Here is a 20,127-nt window from a genome sequence, read left to right as displayed (position 1 = left end):
GTGCTGTAATAATGGTGCAAGTGATATTTTCTTAGCTCACTTCAGATACCTTAGTACCAAATGGGCACGGTTTAAATACCACAGCTTGCCTAATATATATATATGTATATATATATATATATATATATATATATATATATATATATATATATATATATATATATATATATATATATATATATATATATATATATATATATGTGTGTGTGTGTGTGTGTGTGTGTATATATATACATATATATAGTTAATTAGAAAAGAATTTAAAAAGAATTAGAAAAGAATTAAACCGTACAAATATCGGTTTATTTTATTATACATGTATATGAATATATAATGACTGCCTATGTGTTTACGTTATGTGGCGTTGCCTTCATGGACGTTAGCAGTGAAACCAATGAGAGTGAGGGGGATTTCCCCACCCTTCCTCTACGCCAGAGCAAGGCTGCCCTCCACCACCGGCATTCCCAGTATGCACCGCGGACAGAGCAGTAAAAAATAGTCCGCTAACGAAAGGCTAGAGAAAAGGGAACCAGAAAAGGGTAGCTTACAAGCTAAATCAACGAGTTCAATTGTATTTAACGAAAGCAGATCTGCTAACATGGCTGACAATGAGAAACTCGACAACCAGCGGCTGAAGAATTTCAAGAATAAGGGCCGAGATTTGGAGGTAAAAGTTGTGCAGATTGGTGTCCCCTCTTTTGCTCGGTGCCACTGCTGTGCTCACGGCCAGCATTGCCTCTCGGCTCCCCTGTGACGTCGTTTCTAATTTCCACCATCGGGAACTTTACTGCTAGAGCCCAACCAAGGCCCTTACAGATCACCCATCGTGGATCGCTGGCCTTGGCAGGGCGGTTTCATGTTGGGCCCCGCTGGTTTCGTTACAGCGTGAGACCGCGTTGGTTATAAAACATGTCAGAAAAGCCTCCGCTGGCTGTGCTCTGCTAGCCTGCTTCTAGCCAGGCCCGCAGGGGACATGCTAGCTAAAGTATACCCCGATTCGGTTTTGCTCGGTGTAAAATGTTGCCACTGTCATAGAGAATCTGTATTTTACTATAAAAATATACGTAAGAAGTGCTTACTTGACTGATAGGCCAATGTGCGGGAACATGTACGTTATTTTAATACTGCAGTTAGCTAACCAGCGTGCTAGCTTACCTCACTGGGGCTGGTGACTGCAGTTCCACCCATCCCCCGTCTTTATAATCAAAAACAATGGCGGAAACCAGTTAGCCCCTTTAGCTGACCAGTTACTTGCATCTTAAGTCTACACGTAAAGTAACATTTTCGTTAACTGCGTTTGAACATTATGCGTGATTGGAAAACTAAATGCAGTTAGTTAAACCAATCAAATGGATCAAAGCCACACGTTTGCTAACGTCGGATCAATAAGTCACCAGGTTATTTAGAGTCAGCTCAGCGGGTGACTATTTCGTACATACTAGTGTGTATCTATATGGGTTACAGGCTGATTTACTTCAGGTGTTAATACGCAGGATAAAGTAATACATCCTGTTTGACAAGTCGCTTCTGAGGCGTAGTAGGCCTCGAGAGTAGGGTCGCATCTGAGTCCGTTTTAAGTTATGAGTAGTAGAGGCTCGTCCGTGAACACACCCTCACTTTCATCAAGCACTGGATCTTTAACTGCATCTTGTTATCTTTTTTTAAACAAATTATACAGCAGTATGTCTTTAAATGTATGCACAAGTACCATTCTGATAATCACACTTGGCTTATATTCATCAAATTTTGCTGTTTTGGTTGAGTTTATATTGAAGAGGCGGTAAATCTGTCTCATTTAGTAATGGTAACACCGTCAAGAAGTCTACCTGTCGTTGCCTTACAGTCCTACAGTCTATTTGACTGTAAGCAGGTTGCCTTGTCATAAGCTTTATATAAGTTGAGAATTGGGTAAAATTGTAATTATGAGTGCATTATTCTAATACACACCATAACAGACCCTGTTCTGAAACAGTGTAGATCTCATGAAATACAGCTTACCAGTTAATTTAAATAAATCCAACAAAACAGAAAAAAAATTAGAGTAAAAGGTAAATTTGCATATCAAAGTTGAAATGATGACTCAAACTTAATATATACACTTCAAAATGCTTTCTTTTTGTCCATTTGTTTTTTTCCCCCTTATATTGTTCCGTATTATTACAATTTGGTATTTTCTTAAAGATGTGTATCCATAAGTGTTTTCAGTCCTGGGTGTCATTTAATGCCGATATTTTGGCCTGGCTTTCAGACATTTGGGCTGAGATTGAACTTTTATTACACTTACAGCAATGCAACAATATTATGCTGCTCAACTCTTGAGTGCACAAGAGCAATAAAATTAAAAACAACCAAACAAACAAAAATATAAGTACACACAGGACAGGTGTGCCTTATTGAAATAAAATCCTAAATCTGTCCTCAGCCTCATGTATGTTATTGTCATATGTCATAAAGTTGTTGGCAAAAAGTTTTTTGTTTATATGTTTTACTCAAACCTAAGAATTTACTCAGATGTGAAGTGTTGAGTGTGTTATTATTTTACATTAGTTTCTAAAGGTGTGGGACGTTGTTAAAGAGACTCTTAACCTTTTGAAGAAATGTCAGCCTTTGGCAGGTGCATCACATAACCTTAAGCACAATTATAAAGTTGCATACATCTGACAATATGTGAATAGGCTTTCTTGTGAAGGCATATGAAATTCTATTGAGTCAGATTTTGTCTGACTGGTGTTGAGTGTTTTTCGTTTGTTGTATGACTGACTGCTTGCATAAATTTGCCTCTGATCAGAGATTGAGCCAAATTTGATTTGATATTTATAGCTTGTTTACTTTTAGTTGAGAAAGTAAGATTAAAATTTCTTATTGCATAACGATCTTATGCCATCTGTTCCACAGACTATGAGAAGACAGAGGACTGAGGTGGTGGTTGAACTCAGAAAGGTAATTACACCAGTCATGTTTTTTTTTAAATCATCATCAACAAACACCTGATGAGTTTGAGCTGGAAATTATTCTGCCCTTTTTCATCCATGTAATCTGCCACATAATGAGCTAACATTTCTAAGTTGTCTGTGTAATATTATAGGAAATTGAGGGCTTATGTATGAATTGTCTCTGCTCATTCTACCACAGAACAAAAGAGATGAACATCTTCTGAAGAGGAGAAATGTGCCCCATGAGGACATCTGTGAAGACTCTGATGTTGATGGAGATTTCAGATCGGTATGTTTGCTTACTTTCCTCAATGGGTCTTCTAATTTTTGAAAATCTACCTAGCACATTTTGAAGTTTATATTTTAAGGGGTGGAGTTTTGTGGCTTATGCTGTGTATTGTTGAAGCAGTGAAAATGGCAACTTTGCAGATGTAGTCCTCTGTGACTGTTTGTCCAAGATATCTTGCACATTGTGTTGCATCCTGCTGATTGAACACGTCACAGGTTTGGTTTGATATTTGGCTTCCTTAGCTCATGTTGCCCGGTCCACTCTCTTTCCTCTCGGTTGTGCATGAGCTGGTTAGAAATGATAAAGAGCAACGAAGGAGCATTCCCCATAAATGGAGGGAAATGGGTTTACTGGGGGTAGGAGGCAGAGCTTTGAAACAACCATGATCAGTTGAGTGATTAAGGTTCATTGCATCATTAATCGTTGACTAGATAAGTATGCCAGGTAGGAAAAAAAATTTACCAGCAAGCATTTGCTGAGAATTGTGCAACTTCAAAAGAAACATAATCAGTGGCGTAAATGACTTAATTCATCCTTTTAATACTACTTGTTTGTATTAAATACAAACATACTTGTGTTTATGTAAAGACTATGGTCAAGGTGAGCTTGTAGGCCCCTTACGCCTCTGGATCTGGCTGGGGGGTCTGGTGTATGCAGCGGCCGGTAAAATGTTTAATGGTGTGCAGACTCCACCATGCTGTTGGTTATGCGCAGGTGTGTGAATGATGAAGGAGCCACTGTAAACCAGCCGAGAGAGGCAGGATTTGAATAAACCTGCAGTTAAGAGAACATTTCTTGAAGTATTGATTTCAATTTAAGTGAGAAGCTATATTATTTGTGCTTTATAATTTAAATATAAGCAAAATACATTTTTATCTTCAGATGTAGTTTTGAATTGCTCTAAACTATAAGTCCCTCTAGCATTGGCACACACTCAGCACACATCAAAGAAACATGTTTTAGATTAACAACGTAACAGAAAATATATCAATCAAGTATCCGACTTTTACTAAATGTCCTTTGGTTTGGTGATATTGCAGGTTAAACAATGGCAATTCAGCTATTTTAGAGATTGAATCACTGGAACTACTTCACAATGTTGAGAGGGCTGACTCAAACTGGGTTGCTTAGCAGTATATCAGCTGTGGCATGCTGCCCTGACGCAGTGAAAAACATTAAAGAGGCTTTTGTGGAAAGTGAAACCGGGTCTAGTTTAAATACAAATGCAAATCAATGGCTGCAGGATAAGTGTGCTCAATCAGGTTATAATAAAATAATGTATATATTTTTTCTCAGCTTCTCCATTTGTGGTTAGCTTGTACTATATATATATATATATATATATATATATATATATATATATATATATATATATATAATATTCATTTATTTATTTTTCTATGGAACATGCATTAATATAGAATTTATCTTTAGATTTAGACTATATATATGTTTTATATAAGCAATATAATGAGTGAACTGGCAAAACATTATTTATGCAGCCTTCTGATGCCCTTTAATACTAAATCACATTTTCTGTACTCACATTATTTTTATGAAATCATGACTCATATGAACCAAAATAAAATAAAAATCTGTCTCAGATGTCAAAACATGTCGACAGAGTTGCATTTTAAACATTTAATAGTCACAAATAGTCTGGAACTTTTGTTACTCCACAGTGAGTTGCTGTTACAGCCTGAGTCACATTCTAGTATTTTCTGACAAAGTCAAACTAAGAATGACAAGACATCATGACAGATGCTGAAGTATGTAATGTTTATCATTTTTACTTTTACCTTCCTCCATGCGTTCACATCGCTCCTTCTCAAATGCATCTCAGCATGCAGCTGATGGGAGTTATGAACGCTCTTTCTGTACTCTCAAATATTTTGTACACTTATGCTATTTCTGCGGTTACTGGCTTTTACGCTGTTAGCTAACGCTATGCTAGGTTGGGATAACCACAGGAATGTTGTTAGCATAACTTTAGCAATGCAACGTAAATGAAAAACACGAAGCTCAGGTCACTAAGATGACACATGACAAATGGAGTTAAACTGAAACTGGAAACATGTCAAGTCATTCTTAATTTCACAACATCGTTATAAACGTATCTGTCATCAAGCTCCACTCTGCCCACCCCTGTAGTGTTGCGTGGCTGTTGCTACTGCTGTACCTTCTGACAGCGGTGAGGACTGAGGATTGAATGGAGTCAGAGCTCCATCTAGTGGACAAATGACGCAACATAACCATTCTGCGCGACTGCGACACTTGACAGCATTTACTGCTTTATGAGAAATTAAGAATACATGTGTTTGATTGACAAAACTCTGGCTGATTATGATTATTTTGAAAAGGGCTAGAATCGGTCAGGCTCTAGTCTTTTTCTGTACATGCTACACATTTTCGAAAAATAAATGAATTGGTAAAAGTTAAAATAGTCTTTTTAATTCAAGCTGTCACATAGTTTCTTTTACACTCATACACTCTTTTACTTTACAGCAAAACACCTCTCTTGAAGCAATAGTACAAGTAAGTAAAATCTTTACCTTTTTCATTAACACGTGTTAGTTGTAAGTATGAACTGTATTAATTCCCTTCATTAATAATCTATATTCATGTATTAATATGTAATTGAAGTAATTCAAATGAACATCAATATGAAATGTGCTGAACTTGAACACATGGATTTTGTGGGCTTAATTTGAGCAATGACTCTGTTGTGCTGATTTGTAGAATGCCACCAGTGATAACCAGGGAGTCCAGCTGAGTGCCGTTCAGGCTGCCAGGTAAGGAAATACGTGTCCTGTCTCCGTCCACTCTGCTACAAAACAGTCGTTGTTATTTTTCCAGTACTTGAATTTAAATGCAGTTATTGTGCAAAACTATCAGCTGTTAAACAAACAAACTTGTGTTGAAATAGAAAATAGCTCCACAAAAGTAAAAAATGTTTTTTAGTTGTTTTTTTTTAAGTCTGCGAAGTTTACAAAAAACAGAAAGCTGGAGCAATAAGACTTTAAAAGATTAACAGACTGATGCAGCTCAGAGATTTCCACAAAGATGGGAGATGGATGGATTTGATTTATCATTAGTTGATTATTAATCACTAAGTTTTAACTGTCAGGCTGTGATTGTGTATTAGGGCTGCACTATTTAGGGGAAAAATGTGAATCATGATTTTTTTTTTTTTTTTTTTTTTTTTTTGCTCAGAATTAAGATCACGATTGTCTGGCACGATTTTTTTACAAAATGTATTTTTGTACTGAACTTTAATAAAACAAAAAGACATTTAAATGGTCTTTCAGGTAGAGTAGGGGTGTCAAAGTCAAACACACAGCAGGCCACAAAGAAAAAACTGGAACAAGTTGAGGTCTGGACTGGTTGAATGTTTATTAAAAACCTTTTTAAAATGACCTTATTGCACACTTCTTGCCTATAAAATAGCATCAATCATTAAATTGCTTTGTACGGCTTCATCATGTGGTACTTTGTGGTGACGTTTAATGTGATTGTAGAGATTTGTGGTTTTGCCTTGTGGTGCTGAAACCAGGGTAAAACAGACTTTAATATGCAACTCACACTGTTTGTCATCATCTGGCTTAAATCCAAAATGTTTCCACACCGCTGCCGAATGCGAACGTTTTTTGGGTGCAAGTTCGGTTTGAGGGGGTGACTCTTTCAACTACCACTTGGGTTTCTGTCGCTATGCATTTAAACCTTCTCACCGCAGACTTCCCTGGCTTTAGAACTGTTGTGTGTAGAAATGAGATCACGTGTATGTGTGAATTGAGATTGCAAATTTTTTTTTTAACAATTTATCATGCAGCCCTACTGTGTATATAAAAACACAACGGCCACATTTTTAGGTACACCTTACTAGCATCGGTTTGGACCCACTTTTCCCTTCAGAACTGCCTTTATTCTTAGTGACATTGATTGAACAAGGTGTTGGAAACATTCCTCAGAGTTTTTGGTCCATATTGACATGACGGCATGACACAGTGACGGCAGATTTGTTGGATGCACATCCTCCCGTTTCCACCACGTCCTACAGATGCTCTGTTGGATTGAGATATGACTATGGAGGCCACTGGAGTACAGTGCATTCACTGTCATCTTTAAGAAACCAGTTCAGAATGATTTGAGCTTTGTGACATAGTGTGACATTATCCTACCAGAAGTAGCCATCAGAAGATGGGCACACTGCGGTCATAAAGGAATGAACATGGTCAGCAACAGTAGTCAGACATTGGGACTCTGAAATCTAAACTCATCAGATCAGAAAACATTTTTACCATCTTCAATTGTTCTATTTTTTTGAGCCCGTGTGAATTGTAGTCTGGTTCCTGTTCTTAGCTGATAGGAGCTGCACCTGGTGTTGTGTACTGCTGCTGTAGCCCATCTGTGCTTTGTGCGTTCAGAGATAGTATTCTGCATATCTTGGTTGTAATAAGTGCTTACTGGAGTTACTGCTGTCTTTCTGTCATCTCGACCCATATGTGTGAATATCCTAGTAGATTAACACTTTCTGAAATACTCAGACCACACTGTCTTGCACTTAAATCCCTTTCTTCCCCATTCTGATGCTTATTGTGAACTTGAGCAAGTCATCTTGGCCATGTCTCTATGCTTAAATGAGTTGCTGCCATGTAATTGGCTGATGAGCGATTTGCATTGACAAACGATTGAACGGGTGTACCTAATAAAGTGGCTTGTGAGTTGTAGTCTGTTTATACTCCAGTGTTTAAGTTGTCCAAGAAACATTTAATTAAACCTTTGATTCAGAAGTGATTATTTTGTGACATGTGAAATTTACATTATTACACATTAAAGTCTAAACTTTGCTGTCCCTGTTTTCATGATTCTGTACTGCTTTTAACTCCTTTTTAATTTATATGCTGCTGATTTTGCATCACATTTCTTTGACTCCGAAGGCGTTCTAGTTGTAATTGATTGCCTCTTGCAAAATAGTTTCAGTGTTGCAATTTCAGGGCCTGATTGTTTTCCCAACTTTGTTTGACAGCTGTGATTTAGAGCAAGTCACCTCTCTAATTAATGGGCATTGTTAAATGGCCATGCTGCTCAGCTGTGCCGCCCTTTAGAAAATTGTGAGGTGCTGCAGTAGGTTGCCAAATTCATGAAAAATGTTCACATTCCTGGAATGTTCTGTATTTTTCTGCCTTTTTTCAACAGTGTTTGTTGTGTTGTTGTAGACTGTACCTGACTTTATGTGAAGTTCAGCCATGTGGTGCTTCCGTCATTAGTCACTGCACTTGTGACCGGCTTGTGTTGTGTAGCCACTTTACATTCTGCTAGCTGTTTCTCTGTGTGTACTTTTTTTTTTGTTAGTCCGTAAAGCACTGTCAGTGTGTGTATGGTAATGGTCTTAAGTTTTACCATACCAACTTTATTTATAAAGCACTTTAAATCAACCACAGCTGAACAAAGTGCTGAACACATACAGTTATTGTGCAATTGTGTTTCTCTTTGTCTCTATAGGAAGTTGTTGTCCAGTGACCGTAATCCTCCCATAGATGACCTGATTAAGTCTGGGATCCTTCCGATACTGGTTCACTGCCTGGACAGAGATGACAAGTAAGCAAGATGTAGATCTGTTTGTCTGTCTGCAGCAGCAACTTGCTTTTTTATACGTGATAATTATCGTAGGAGTAAAGTGATCGGGGAGTTAAGTTTCCCTGATCACATTTCCGCTTCAAAGTAATGCTAATGAGCCAGCAAGGTTTTAGCCCAGCCTACATCTGAATAGTGTTTCTATTATGTAAATGTGTTCTAGTTTTCACCTTCAAGAAATGGAATGACTCATCTTGTTCTTACTGTTAATCACCTTACCAAGTCACTCACATACCTTTACTGCCATCACTCACACCTTGTTTTTCTACAGCCCATCTCTTCAGTTCGAGGCAGCCTGGGCTCTAACCAACATTGCATCGGGTACCTCAGAGCAGACCCAAGCTGTGGTCCAGTCCAGTAAGTCTTGCTGTGCAACAACACACACCTACATTCACACTGCAGCTCAATTCACATTCTTGCCCATATTTGTCTCACATTGGATTTTTTAACGACAGTCTGATTTGCACAAATATGATTTTTTTTTTTTTTTTTTTTGACCCAGGCCACTTTCATATGTGGTCCTAAATTGGCTTCATATCTGGTTTGTAATTTGCATTTCATTCAACTGTGACATGACATGAGACAAACGTCACAATTTTGCGCCGGTGGAAGGGGAACGCAGCAATATTGAATCATGGCTGATAACGCTGATGTAGCTAGTCAAAAGAAGAAAAAGTGAAGTTTTTGACTTAATTAGTGTTTGGGGGCACTACCCCAACACGTCTGGTTCTGATGCAGCATCCACACATACCTCTTTACAGAGGTAGGATCCACTACTGTACAAAAGGCCATTATTAACATTTGTGATCTCCTTTTTCTCAGTCTCCTTCTTTCATTCATCAACTGGGCATAATTTTGTCGGTTCCGACTATACAAGTACTTCCAAATTGATACACAAACATGAGAAACATCCATATTTACTTCTGTAAACACAACTGTGTTTCCTCTGTGCATATATGTCACTTCAGGGCCATGTACCGTTGCAGGTTGCATTGAATAAATGTGAACGACCACGTAAAAAATAGGATTTCTGTTTATTAAAAAAAAAAAAAAAAAAACAGATTTGAGTATTAAGACCTGCAGTTTGAACAAAGCCACTGTCTTGGTTTTGGTTTTTTTCTCTTTTTTTATTGTTCTAGTGAAAGCTATCTATCAGGGTGTAATAACTTGCATGTCTCTGAGAGCAAGAGGCTCCAGTAGTATGTGGGAGTTTACTTAAAAATGAATATTAATACAGCCAAATAATTACATAAATATAAATGGATGAGATGATAATCTTCATAACAGTAAGGAAGCAGAAAATGTGTTTTAAAAATCACTCTTACAGTAAGTTGCATCTCCAGCTGTCCCCCATTGATGTGTTTATTGCTGTACTTACTTTTTTTTTGCATTAATGTCACTTGGTTTGATGAGGTTATTTTCAGAAATGTTAAATTCTTATACAAGAATGACAAAGACATCCATTATATATATTTTCTGCATTCCCAATTTGACTCTGTAACACAGGATTTCTTTTTTATTTTGCCTAGGGTCAAATTGTTTATAGGATATTTTCTCCCTCAGCAGGACTGCCTGCTCAGTGTTGACGCTTTCCCATGAATCTCTGACCACATCCATAGTTTGTGATTTGATCACACAAGAATGGCAGCACTCAAGCCAAACTGGAGCATAGCAGAATAGAGAGGTTTATATAAGTCAACTTGAAGTATTGTGACTGAAGATTGACGTTTATGTTTAACAGCAGATTGTGCTTTTGTCTTTAAATGTTTGAAGGAAGAGAATTTTCTCAGGACTGAGGTTGAGGATTATGATACGTTCTGATATTTTTTTTAAGATCTTGTTTTAGAGGAGTTTGCTTGATGTGTGCATCATATTTTTGACCTTTTTTAATAGATGCTGTGCCCCTGTTCCTGAGGCTGCTTCACTCTCCTCACCAAAATGTGTGTGAACAGGCTGTCTGGGCTCTGGGCAACATCATAGGTGAGTAACTGCCGATGTAAACTAGTGGTCTTTTAATCAGTACAGTCATGAATTAGTAATAACTTACCATTTTGCAAAAACTGGTGTCAGCTTATTATTTAGTAGATCAGACCAGTTAATAAAAAGGAAGGGGGGGGGGGGGAGAGCGAGCGAGAGAGTAAATGACAAACAGTCCCAAAACTCCATTTACTTTGTATTGTGTCCAGGTGATGGTCCACAGTGCAGAGACTATGTGATCAGCTTGGGTGTTGTCAAACCCCTGCTCTCATTCATTAGTCCCTCCATCCCCATCACCTTCCTCCGCAATGTCACCTGGGTCATGGTCAATCTGTGCCGTCACAAGGACCCTCCACCACCGATGGAGACGATCCAGGAGGTGAGAATGCAAGCTCATTAAGTTTAGGCGCTGACTGATAGAAAGTCTGTGATTGATTGCTTTTTCTTTGAATTCTACAGATTTTGTGGTGTCCAGTATTAGTGTTATTAACGTTTTACAGAGAGGCAGGGGGGATTAGAGCTCCATGTATAGTCCATCTAAATCAGGGATCTCTATCTCCAGTGCTCGAAGGCCACTGTCCTGCAGGTTTTTAGGCGTTTCCTTATTTCAACACACCTGACACAAATTAATGGGATTGTGCAGAACTTTACAACAAGCTGTTGCATTCATTTAATTTGAATGAGGTGTATTGAAGCAGGGAAACTTTTGAAAACCTGCAGGGTTGTAGCCTTCAAGGACCAAAGTTTTAACATTCCTAGACTAAATCAATAAAATGAAGGCAAATGTATATTAAATGACAAAAGATTTGTTTCTATGTACTTGAAGTTATACGCAGCTGTAGCAGCAACTAGGGATGCACCGATCTGATATTGGTATCAGTACCAATATTGATGAAATTTCTAGATCGGGCATCTGTGACAATGGGCCCAATCCATAGGTGCAGATCTATTTAGTGTAATTCTATGTTGTGCACATTGAGTAACATCATGTGCTAACGACGCACCACGCGGAGGCTCATATTTGTTTTCAAAGTGGAGCAAGCAAAGGGATCAGCCATCTGGAACTTCTTCACACTACCTCAGCTGACACATTCAGCGGCTACGTGCAAAACCTGTGCTGCAAATGTTCAGAGAAGCTTGAGAAATCTGCTTGAGCAGGTCTCTGACACCAAGTGGTATGTGTGTGAAAAAGCTCAACAAGTTGGGACTAAATGATTTTTTTTTTTATTTTATTTATTTTTTATTTACCTTTTGTAATGGATGTTTAATTTTAGGGCTTAAAGTATTCCAGTACCATGCCACATCTTTGGCTTGAAAAGTGTTTGTGCTCAAAAGAAAAAAAAAAAAGGCTGTTCAATAAGTTTATGTGCGCTAATGTGGACTGTTGTCATGCTGAGTTGATCTACCAATGATGTGAGATGAACGCAGCTTTGCTTTCAATTAAACACATTAATAACCACTCAGAAGCTGAGCTGGGTCTTGGAAAACGTGTGGTTGAGAGACCCAGCTGCAGTTTAAATCTACGCTAGACCACAGATTGCTACCATAGAGCAGAGACGTTGATGCGTAGCTGTAAACATTAAATAAAATCCAACTACGCTAAGTCAGTTTTATCGGCAGGATGGAGGGTAAATTAGTGAAGCCTATCTGTTATTTGTGCCACATCGGTATTGGAAGGGGAAAAAAGTTGATCGGTGCATCCCTAGCAGCAACTCTATGTGGAGACCTTTGGACTTTACCTTGTTTCAATAGGTGTTTTCTACACCTTATGTTTTTTTTTGTCAAAATTGTTTTCTCAGATCCTGCCAGCTCTCTGCGTGCTGATCCACCACACTGATGTCAGCGTGAGTGTACTGATTTTTAACAGAGTTTATTCTGCTGAAACAATGCAGTTAAAAAAAGCTAAAGAGAAATGAAAATGTATTTAACAGAAAACTTTTTTTTCTGTTCTGCTACCTCCAGATCTTGGTGGACACAGTGTGGGCTTTGTCCTACCTGACAGATGCCGGGAATGAGCAGATCCAAATGGTCATCGACTCTGGCATCGTCCCGCATCTGGTACCTCTGCTCAGTCACCAGGAAGTCAAAGTTCAGGTATGAAGAGGACACTGTGGAAACTGTGCAGTCTGTACCATGTTTTGTTATGAGCCTTATCAGTAAACCTCACTATGGAAAGATTTGTTTTACAAAAGCTTTATGTGATTTGTGTTATTGTCTCTCTGAAACTAATGCTATCTCTAAAACTGTTGAATACAACTTCTACTCTAAGTTTTGGCTTTGTCATTTCCTTTCTGCTACCAGACTGCTGCGCTGAGAGCTGTTGGGAATATTGTGACCGGCACAGATGAACAGACGCAGGTGGTGCTCAACTGTGATGCTCTCAGCCACTTCCCAGCACTCCTCACTCACCCAAAGGAGAAAATCAACAAGGTGACATCCCTCATCTTTTTATGGACTATAAAAATACTGCAGAGGTGGTCTGGAAGTGATGAAATCAGAGACATGGTGTGATTCTGTGTGAAAGATAAGAGGGATCAGGTAGCTTATGGTAGGAGTTCACAACATGGAGAATCGTGAAGATGAAGACCATGAAGAGGACATCAGAGACCAGCCACTTCCAGTTAGTGTTGTAGTTTGGGGATGGGTGGGGTTGGGGTAATCTGTGTGTATGTGTGTGTGACTGAGTGTATGATACAATGGGTTGGTGGATAGCAGGGTGCTGAAATATCTGTGCTGATATCGGAGTGCATCTGAGACCAGTCATAAAAATTAGAGGCCTTTGTTGTGACTGGACGATGATTAGAGCCTCAAATAACCCTCTCCCCACCCAGACTGCTCTGTCTCGACCAGAGGTCAACACACTGTGTCAACCTCTGGACTCTGATCCAGATCCAGGTGCAAAAAGCTGTGGGGGGGACTGCTTAGCTGAAGATAAAACCCTGAAACTATGAAAACTTTGAGGCACAACTGTCCTGCGTGTTCACATCATTTATGTATATGTCCTGCAGGAGGCAGTGTGGTTCTTATCCAACATTACAGCAGGTAACCAGCAACAGGTGCAGGCGGTCATTGATGCCAAGCTGGTCCCCATGATCATCCACCTGCTTGACAAGGTTTGGATTCATTTCAAGTTGATCATGTTTATTGTTGTGGAGAGAATAAAGAAAAAAAGTGTTGCTTACACCAAATGCATGTATTTTAGGGCGACTTTGGGACTCAGAAGGAAGCAGCCTGGGCCATCAGTAACCTGACAATAAGTGGGAGGAAAGATCAGGTAAAAATTTCTACATTTTTACTTCTTCATGTTAACCTGCTGCGCCTGGTGTGGGCTTTTCAACTTTTTTTTTTTTTTTTCTGCCACAGTTTGGTTAAAAATGAGAGCTAGTGATAGCGTTCAACTTCTAAAAGAGGATAGAAGCACAAACATAATTTCATGTTTAAAAGAATAACTCGTGCAGAATCTTCTAACCAGCAAAGCATCTGCTTATCATATTTTAGATGTTTGAATGCAAGCAAAATAAGATAATTTCAACTGGTTCCATTTCTAATATGACTGTGTTGTCCACAGGTGGCACACCTCATTGAAAAGCAGGTGATCCCTCCATTCTGCAACCTGCTCACAGTGAAGGATGCTCAAGTCGTGCAGGTTGTTCTCGACGGCCTCAGCAATATCCTGAAGATGGCCGACGATGAAGCCGAAACTATCGCTAATCTGATTGAGGAATGTGGCGGTAGGTTCTGCCACTACCAATGAGGCTTCATCACGTTGACCTCAGATGCTCACATGTTTGATCTTCGATCTGTTTGACCCACAGGTTTGGAAAAAGTGGAGCAGTTGCAGAATCATGAGAACGAAGATATCTACAAATTGGCATATGAAATTATTGATCAGTACTTTTCATCTGATGATGTAAGTTGCACTTATGTAACATATTTAATATTAAGTTGCTTATTATTTAATTTGTTTAGCGTTTACTGTCAAAAGGGGCCAGTTTTTCTTTTTTCTTTTTAGCTGATGAGAAAATGACCAAATACCGTATTGCACATAAATCCTTTTGAAAACAACCACATTATTTTATATGTGGACTAAAGATGTGAACTGTAATTGTTCTTTTATTATAGTCATAGTTTCTGATCCTATTTTACCTATTTAATTTAAATCACTGACAAAGATTGGGCTGCATGTCAATTTTCCGTACAATGGCTGACTCATGATGTGTTTAACACCATTAGCGTTTGATCTACAACCCTGTCTGCCGCTCATTGTTATTGCTCTGTCTGTCATCCAGATTGATGAAGACACCAGCCTGGTCCCAGAGACCATCCAGGGCGGAACGTACGGCTTTAACTCAGCCAACGTGCCAGCCGAGGGATTCCAGTTCTAGACGTCATCTGGGGTATTCTGGAGTTTTGTTCACGATGCAGCACTCTGTTCAACATAAACAAATTAGGAGAGAAAGAGAGAGAGCGAGAGCGAGAGAGTGTGAGAAATTCGATCCATTGTGCTTGGCTCGTGGGATCCATGGCTGCATCTTATCTGAGAGAAAAATATGTGGATTTCATTTGGCATTCCAGGGGAACCAGCCCAAATGAAGTTTGAGATGGCGAGTGGGTGCGAGTGAGAATGAGTGGCTACATGTTGCAAAAAAGCAAAACATCTACATCGAATGCGTTGAGTGACATGCCAACATAACTTCTGTGTTATTGGAGCTGTCGTCTTCAGAAAACTACTTCAAATGACAACAACAAAAAAAAAAAAAAAACTTGATGTCTGCCCAGGGAGAACCAAGGACATTCAAAAATAAGAAATCAAGAGATCTTGATATATTACAACAAGATGCAGAAATGAAAATAACTTTGATTATGAACTGAGATGAACCACAAACCATCACAATTCTGCGGTCCTTCGACTAGAGAGGGCGCCACCCTCAATGAGCCCCTCCCCCAATCGGCCACGCTATCAGACATGTGTGTGAATGGACCCATTGTGTATGTCTGGACTCAGTGCTGAGGAGCCAGGTTCATCTCCTCCAACGAGACGTCCCAATGGGGCACCACCCCCGCCCTCCCCCTCCCCGGTGGGTAGGGCCAGGAGTCCGACTGCGCGTGTCGCATGTACGAGAGAATGGACGGATGAGTTGTGTGTGCTTGGCTGCGTGCGTGACTGGGAGTGTGCAAGGCTGGGTGAGAACGCATGCAGTGACGGGAAAAGATTCAAAAACATCTGAAGACAAACAAAAATTGAGAAACGCAACACATTTAGAAAAGGCTTCAGGAAAGAAATTCGGCCTTGGAAAGAGGCCGATGCTCTTATACCTGAAAGGAAGAACTTTGGATATGGAGAATTAAAAAAAAATCGTCATCACAAGGATTATTCTTTTTGTTTTGAATTATTGTTAAGTTAGTATTAATTGACACTGGACAATGTTAATGGCAGGTGTGCAGCAGCAGTGCATTGAATTAAGATGCTTTTGGGCTTTTCTTTTTGCCTCCATTGTATTCCTTTTATGTTTTTTATTTTCAGCTATTAGTTTCACCGCTTGTGTAAAGGTAAATGATGACGATCATATTCCATCCTTCCACCTGAATCCTAACCTGAACACCAGACATGGGCTTGATGCTGTGAAATTCTGACATCACTATAATCAACCAAATGACATGTTCCTCTTGTAACTCCTCATTTATTTACTTTTAATTTTACAGCTAAATCAGTGCTTTGCAGTTTTGTTGCCATAGCTTTGATTATCACCAAGGGAGAAGAGAACAACGGCCATGTCGTGTAGGATTGTGATTCATAACCTTTGCATGTACTAAACTATAGCACAGTAATTTTTTAGGGTATTTTAGTTTCCTTAGGCTGTGGATACAGTGTAATTTTCATTTTAAGTAAAACTGTGCTTAAATGTTACATGTTTCCCCTTACCTTACTCCTCACTATTGTCTGATTTGCTAAATAATCTGTATGGTTTTGCACATGTACTGCAAAGTGAGGCCTGACTTTTTTCTGAAGGTGTGTTGGTGGGTTTCATAGGTTTTAGCCTGCCAACCTCCTCTACATTATGCATCACTCAACCACAGTCTTTGTTGTCTTTCTAGAGTGATCTAATGATGCTTTTTAGTTATACTTGAGAAAATAATTACTTTATTTCAGGAGAAGCAGTAATGAATCTGCTAATGTATCTCAGCTTGACTTAGAAGGGGATTTAACCTCCTTTTTCTCATGGTAAAAGGTGTCCCACATGTCAGGCTGGAGTTATTTTAAATGGGTTTTCCTGAATAACAAATAAACCCATGAACAGGTTTGCTGTAACGTAAGTATCTTGCAGAATCCTCAGCCCCATACCCCTTTCCTCTATCAGCTAAATGTACAAGCTTACCCTCTTTATTTTATTTTTTTTTAACTTCAAACACTGTAGTAATACATATTGTGCGCATAAACCTTCTGTTGAACATAGGGGTATTTTTGTTTTGTTTTTGCAGCATTCCTTGTTAGCAAACGTGGTTTCAAGTATAAAATAACGACCTGGAAGCGGGGGAAAAGTGGTTTGCCTAACCGTTTTTGGAGATAGGCCACAGGACAGGTTGTCTTCGAGAAAATAAATAGTGAAACCCAAACTCTGAAACTGTGTGTGTGTGTGTGCTCTTCAGTGAAAATGCTGTGTGGTTAATCCTCCTGAGGTTCTAGTTGTGTAATTTTTTTTCTATTGACATTCAAATTCTTTTTTCTATCGAAATGTAAACTTGTATTCAAATTTAGAGAAGGTGCAATCTTATTAGCTAAAGGGGCCTTTTGTCCGCATGCGCACTACGAAAAGTAAAAACGTTGCTTTGGGAAACTCGGAAATGTGAACTTTTTGATTCAATGGCGTGGCACATCCAAACTTAATAAATGTCTTGTATTTTTATCTAGATATTAGTAGGCTACTTAATTTTAGGTGTAAATTTGTTTTTTAAACAGGCTAGATCAGATTTTTTAAAAAACCATACAATCTACACGTGACTGTGCAAATCATTGTTGCATAAAGGCTGCCTTAAAGCAGAAAAATATAAAACTGGACATGATGTAACATTTTTACACAAATGACCGCTGTTGCATTGTGGGATAACGATAGTTTCGACTTTACGCAATGTACCTGAAGGCATCAGGAGAAGAAACAGGAAATGAAAGCTTTATGTGCTGAGTTATCGCCGAACAGAGGTGAGTCGTAGGTCGTTTTTACGGCTCATAGACCGATGGACTTTATTCGACTAGGGACTTTCCCATTGGGGGTTGCAATATTCAGCTGGTTTGAGTTTGCTTTAACAGTGTGCTTAGTCAAACGAGCTGAACCATTTCAATAACGTACTGCTCTGCTTGGGGCGCTGCATTATATAAGCCAAGACAAACGACAAAAAAGACTGATCAGTTGATTCAGGGCAACTTCAGTGTTATAAATTGTAGTCAGCTTCCAGGATAACATGACGCGACCCGAGACATGTTAACTCGACAAGGACTAGTGTGAATGCGCTCCCCTTTTGAGTCGAGTCTACAGCAGCAATGACATGTTACAATAAGAAGTATTACTTAAACTGAACTGTAAATCGGTTTTTAAAATACGCTTTTACATTGTAGTATTAGGCTATCATTGAAATTAGCTTTACAACGAGTCAGATCGATAATGAATTTAGGTCTCAGTTGGACACCTGTTTGAATTAGGGCGCCGAATTGTCCTCCCGCATAATCGAGAGATTTAATTGTAGTTATGAACAGTATAATACAGTATTTAATTGCAAACGAAACACAGTAACGATATTGTAATATTTCTGAACCACAAAAAACGCAAGCAACAAGACTTTTAATGATCAAAAACAGTAACTGACACAGATATCATACTCCAAACCTGATCAGTCTAGTTATTTTCATTTTCCTTTCATAAAAAGTTTGTTTATCTTGCTGAACAGGTGCATGTGTAGAGTTTCATCCATCCATCCTGCTGACCTATCAGATGTCTTCAAAAACCTTTGTGCGTGCTCCCAGTACCAAAGGGACAGTGACTTTTGAGTGCTGTTCTCCAAGGTGCATGGTAAACATCTGAACATGTACTGCATCCAGAATCAGCAGCTGATCTGCGGTCACTGTCTGGCTGTTGGGCAGCACTAAGCCCATCCCAGACAACCTACAGGCAGCATCTATGAAAGATAAGCAGGCTCTGTCAGCTAAACGCTGGGAGTAGAGATGGGTGCAGTGTTCAAGCCAGGAGAACTTAGTTGACAGAAATTCGGTGTGGGGTGTAAATTTTCTTCAGCTGATTCATGGAAATAAGTGTGACCAAACATGTAATGCACTTCTCTCCCCGTCAGGTTTGTGGAGCAATTTGAACCAGAGGAAGTCTGCTGAGCCAAGACAAACAGGTCAATCAAGTTTTCTCAGTAGCTCGAGGCAGTCTAGACAACCCTACCTGGAGGCTTCCAAAGCCTATGACCCCCCCCCCCCCCCCCCCCCCTCTCATCCAGTGAAGGAGCTTCAAATGTGTAAATCCACAAATGTTCAGTGTTAATATTAAGATAAAAAAAAGTTCTTCTCTGTGTTCTGCTGTGGAGGATGAAGTCCCCCCTTTGGTCTTGTAGAATGTGAATTTATTGAGAGAGGATCAAGTGGTCAGCCTGTCTGTCACACTGTAAGCAGCACTAGACCACTGTGACCATCAGCAGCCTGGAGGAGGCACCTGTTGCTAAGGTGAGCTGCTGCACCAGATGTGATGGTGTGGAAGTTGAAGCAGTGTGGTCAGAAAAGCCTGGGGCACAATGATTAATCTTATTAGATTTATATTATGCTTAAATGCCAACGGCACTCAAAGTGCTTACATTGGACCCATTATTCTCCTCATTCGTACTTGGTGATGGTAAGCTACATGTGTAGCCACAATTGTCCTGGGACAGACTGATGGAAACATGGCAGTTAATCTGCGTCAATAGCCTCTGGCCACCGCCAAAACAAACATCAGCGATACAGAGTGGGTGAAGTGTTTTCCCCAAGGCATCAAGGATCAAGATGACTGGAGGAGTAGGATACTGCACCAGATGTGATGTTGGCAGCAACTGTTGTTATCGCTGCAAGACTTGTCACAGCTGGAGAAGTGGAATTAAGAGCTTACTAGTGGGTCAAGTTACACATTCAATGGACTTGCCTTAATGCTGCCACAGATCATACTGCAGTGATGCAGAGTTGCTCCCAAACTGCTTTCCATCATCATGACTTTCCATTGAGACTAATATGTCTTGCTGACAGTTCTGTTTAAATAGTTCCTTTTGTTT

At 39.4% G+C, this 20,127-nt stretch overlaps 1 protein-coding gene and 1 long non-coding RNA gene across 2 annotated transcripts; both read left to right on the top strand.

The window, feature by feature from the left end:
* Positions 1–441: 441 nt before the first annotated feature.
* kpna4 (karyopherin alpha 4 (importin alpha 3)) lies at positions 442–15,350 on the top strand. The gene is made up of 17 exons (XM_041993816.1): positions 442–667; positions 2,896–2,940; positions 3,133–3,222; positions 5,728–5,757; positions 5,962–6,014; positions 8,725–8,820; positions 9,128–9,213; positions 10,750–10,836; positions 11,043–11,212; positions 12,633–12,677; positions 12,796–12,927; positions 13,135–13,263; positions 13,842–13,946; positions 14,036–14,107; positions 14,402–14,564; positions 14,649–14,743; positions 15,123–15,350. Exons 1-17 carry the CDS (start codon positions 599–601, stop codon positions 15,216–15,218), a joined length of 1,563 nt encoding a protein of 520 aa, XP_041849750.1. The 5' UTR covers positions 442–598; the 3' UTR covers positions 15,219–15,350.
* An 82-nt stretch (positions 15,351–15,432) lies between these two features.
* On the top strand, positions 15,433–19,373 carry LOC121645395. Its single transcript, XR_006011418.1, has 2 exons — positions 15,433–18,031; positions 19,174–19,373. It is a non-coding gene; the product is annotated as an uncharacterized LOC121645395 (long non-coding RNA).
* Positions 19,374–20,127: the final 754 nt, after the last annotated feature.

The sequence above is a fragment of the Melanotaenia boesemani genome, chromosome 9 (genome assembly GCF_017639745.1).
Source record: "Melanotaenia boesemani isolate fMelBoe1 chromosome 9, fMelBoe1.pri, whole genome shotgun sequence".
Classification (NCBI taxonomy): domain Eukaryota; kingdom Metazoa; phylum Chordata; class Actinopteri; order Atheriniformes; family Melanotaeniidae; genus Melanotaenia; species Melanotaenia boesemani.
The sequence above is the reverse complement of the archived record's forward strand: the minus strand, read 5'-3'. Positions and strand labels throughout refer to the sequence as shown.

Excerpts from the sequence above, each read along its gene's own strand:
- kpna4 (XM_041993816.1), top strand. The coding sequence starts at position 599 with ATGGCTGACAATGAGAAACTCGACAACCAGCGGCTGAAGAATTTCAAG. Across the intron at positions 2,941-3,132 it reads TGGTGGTTGAACTCAGAAAG|AACAAAAGAGATGAACATCT; the intron begins GTAATTACACCA and ends ATTCTACCACAG. Across the intron at positions 13,264-13,841 it reads CAAAGGAGAAAATCAACAAG|GAGGCAGTGTGGTTCTTATC; the intron begins GTGACATCCCTC and ends TATGTCCTGCAG.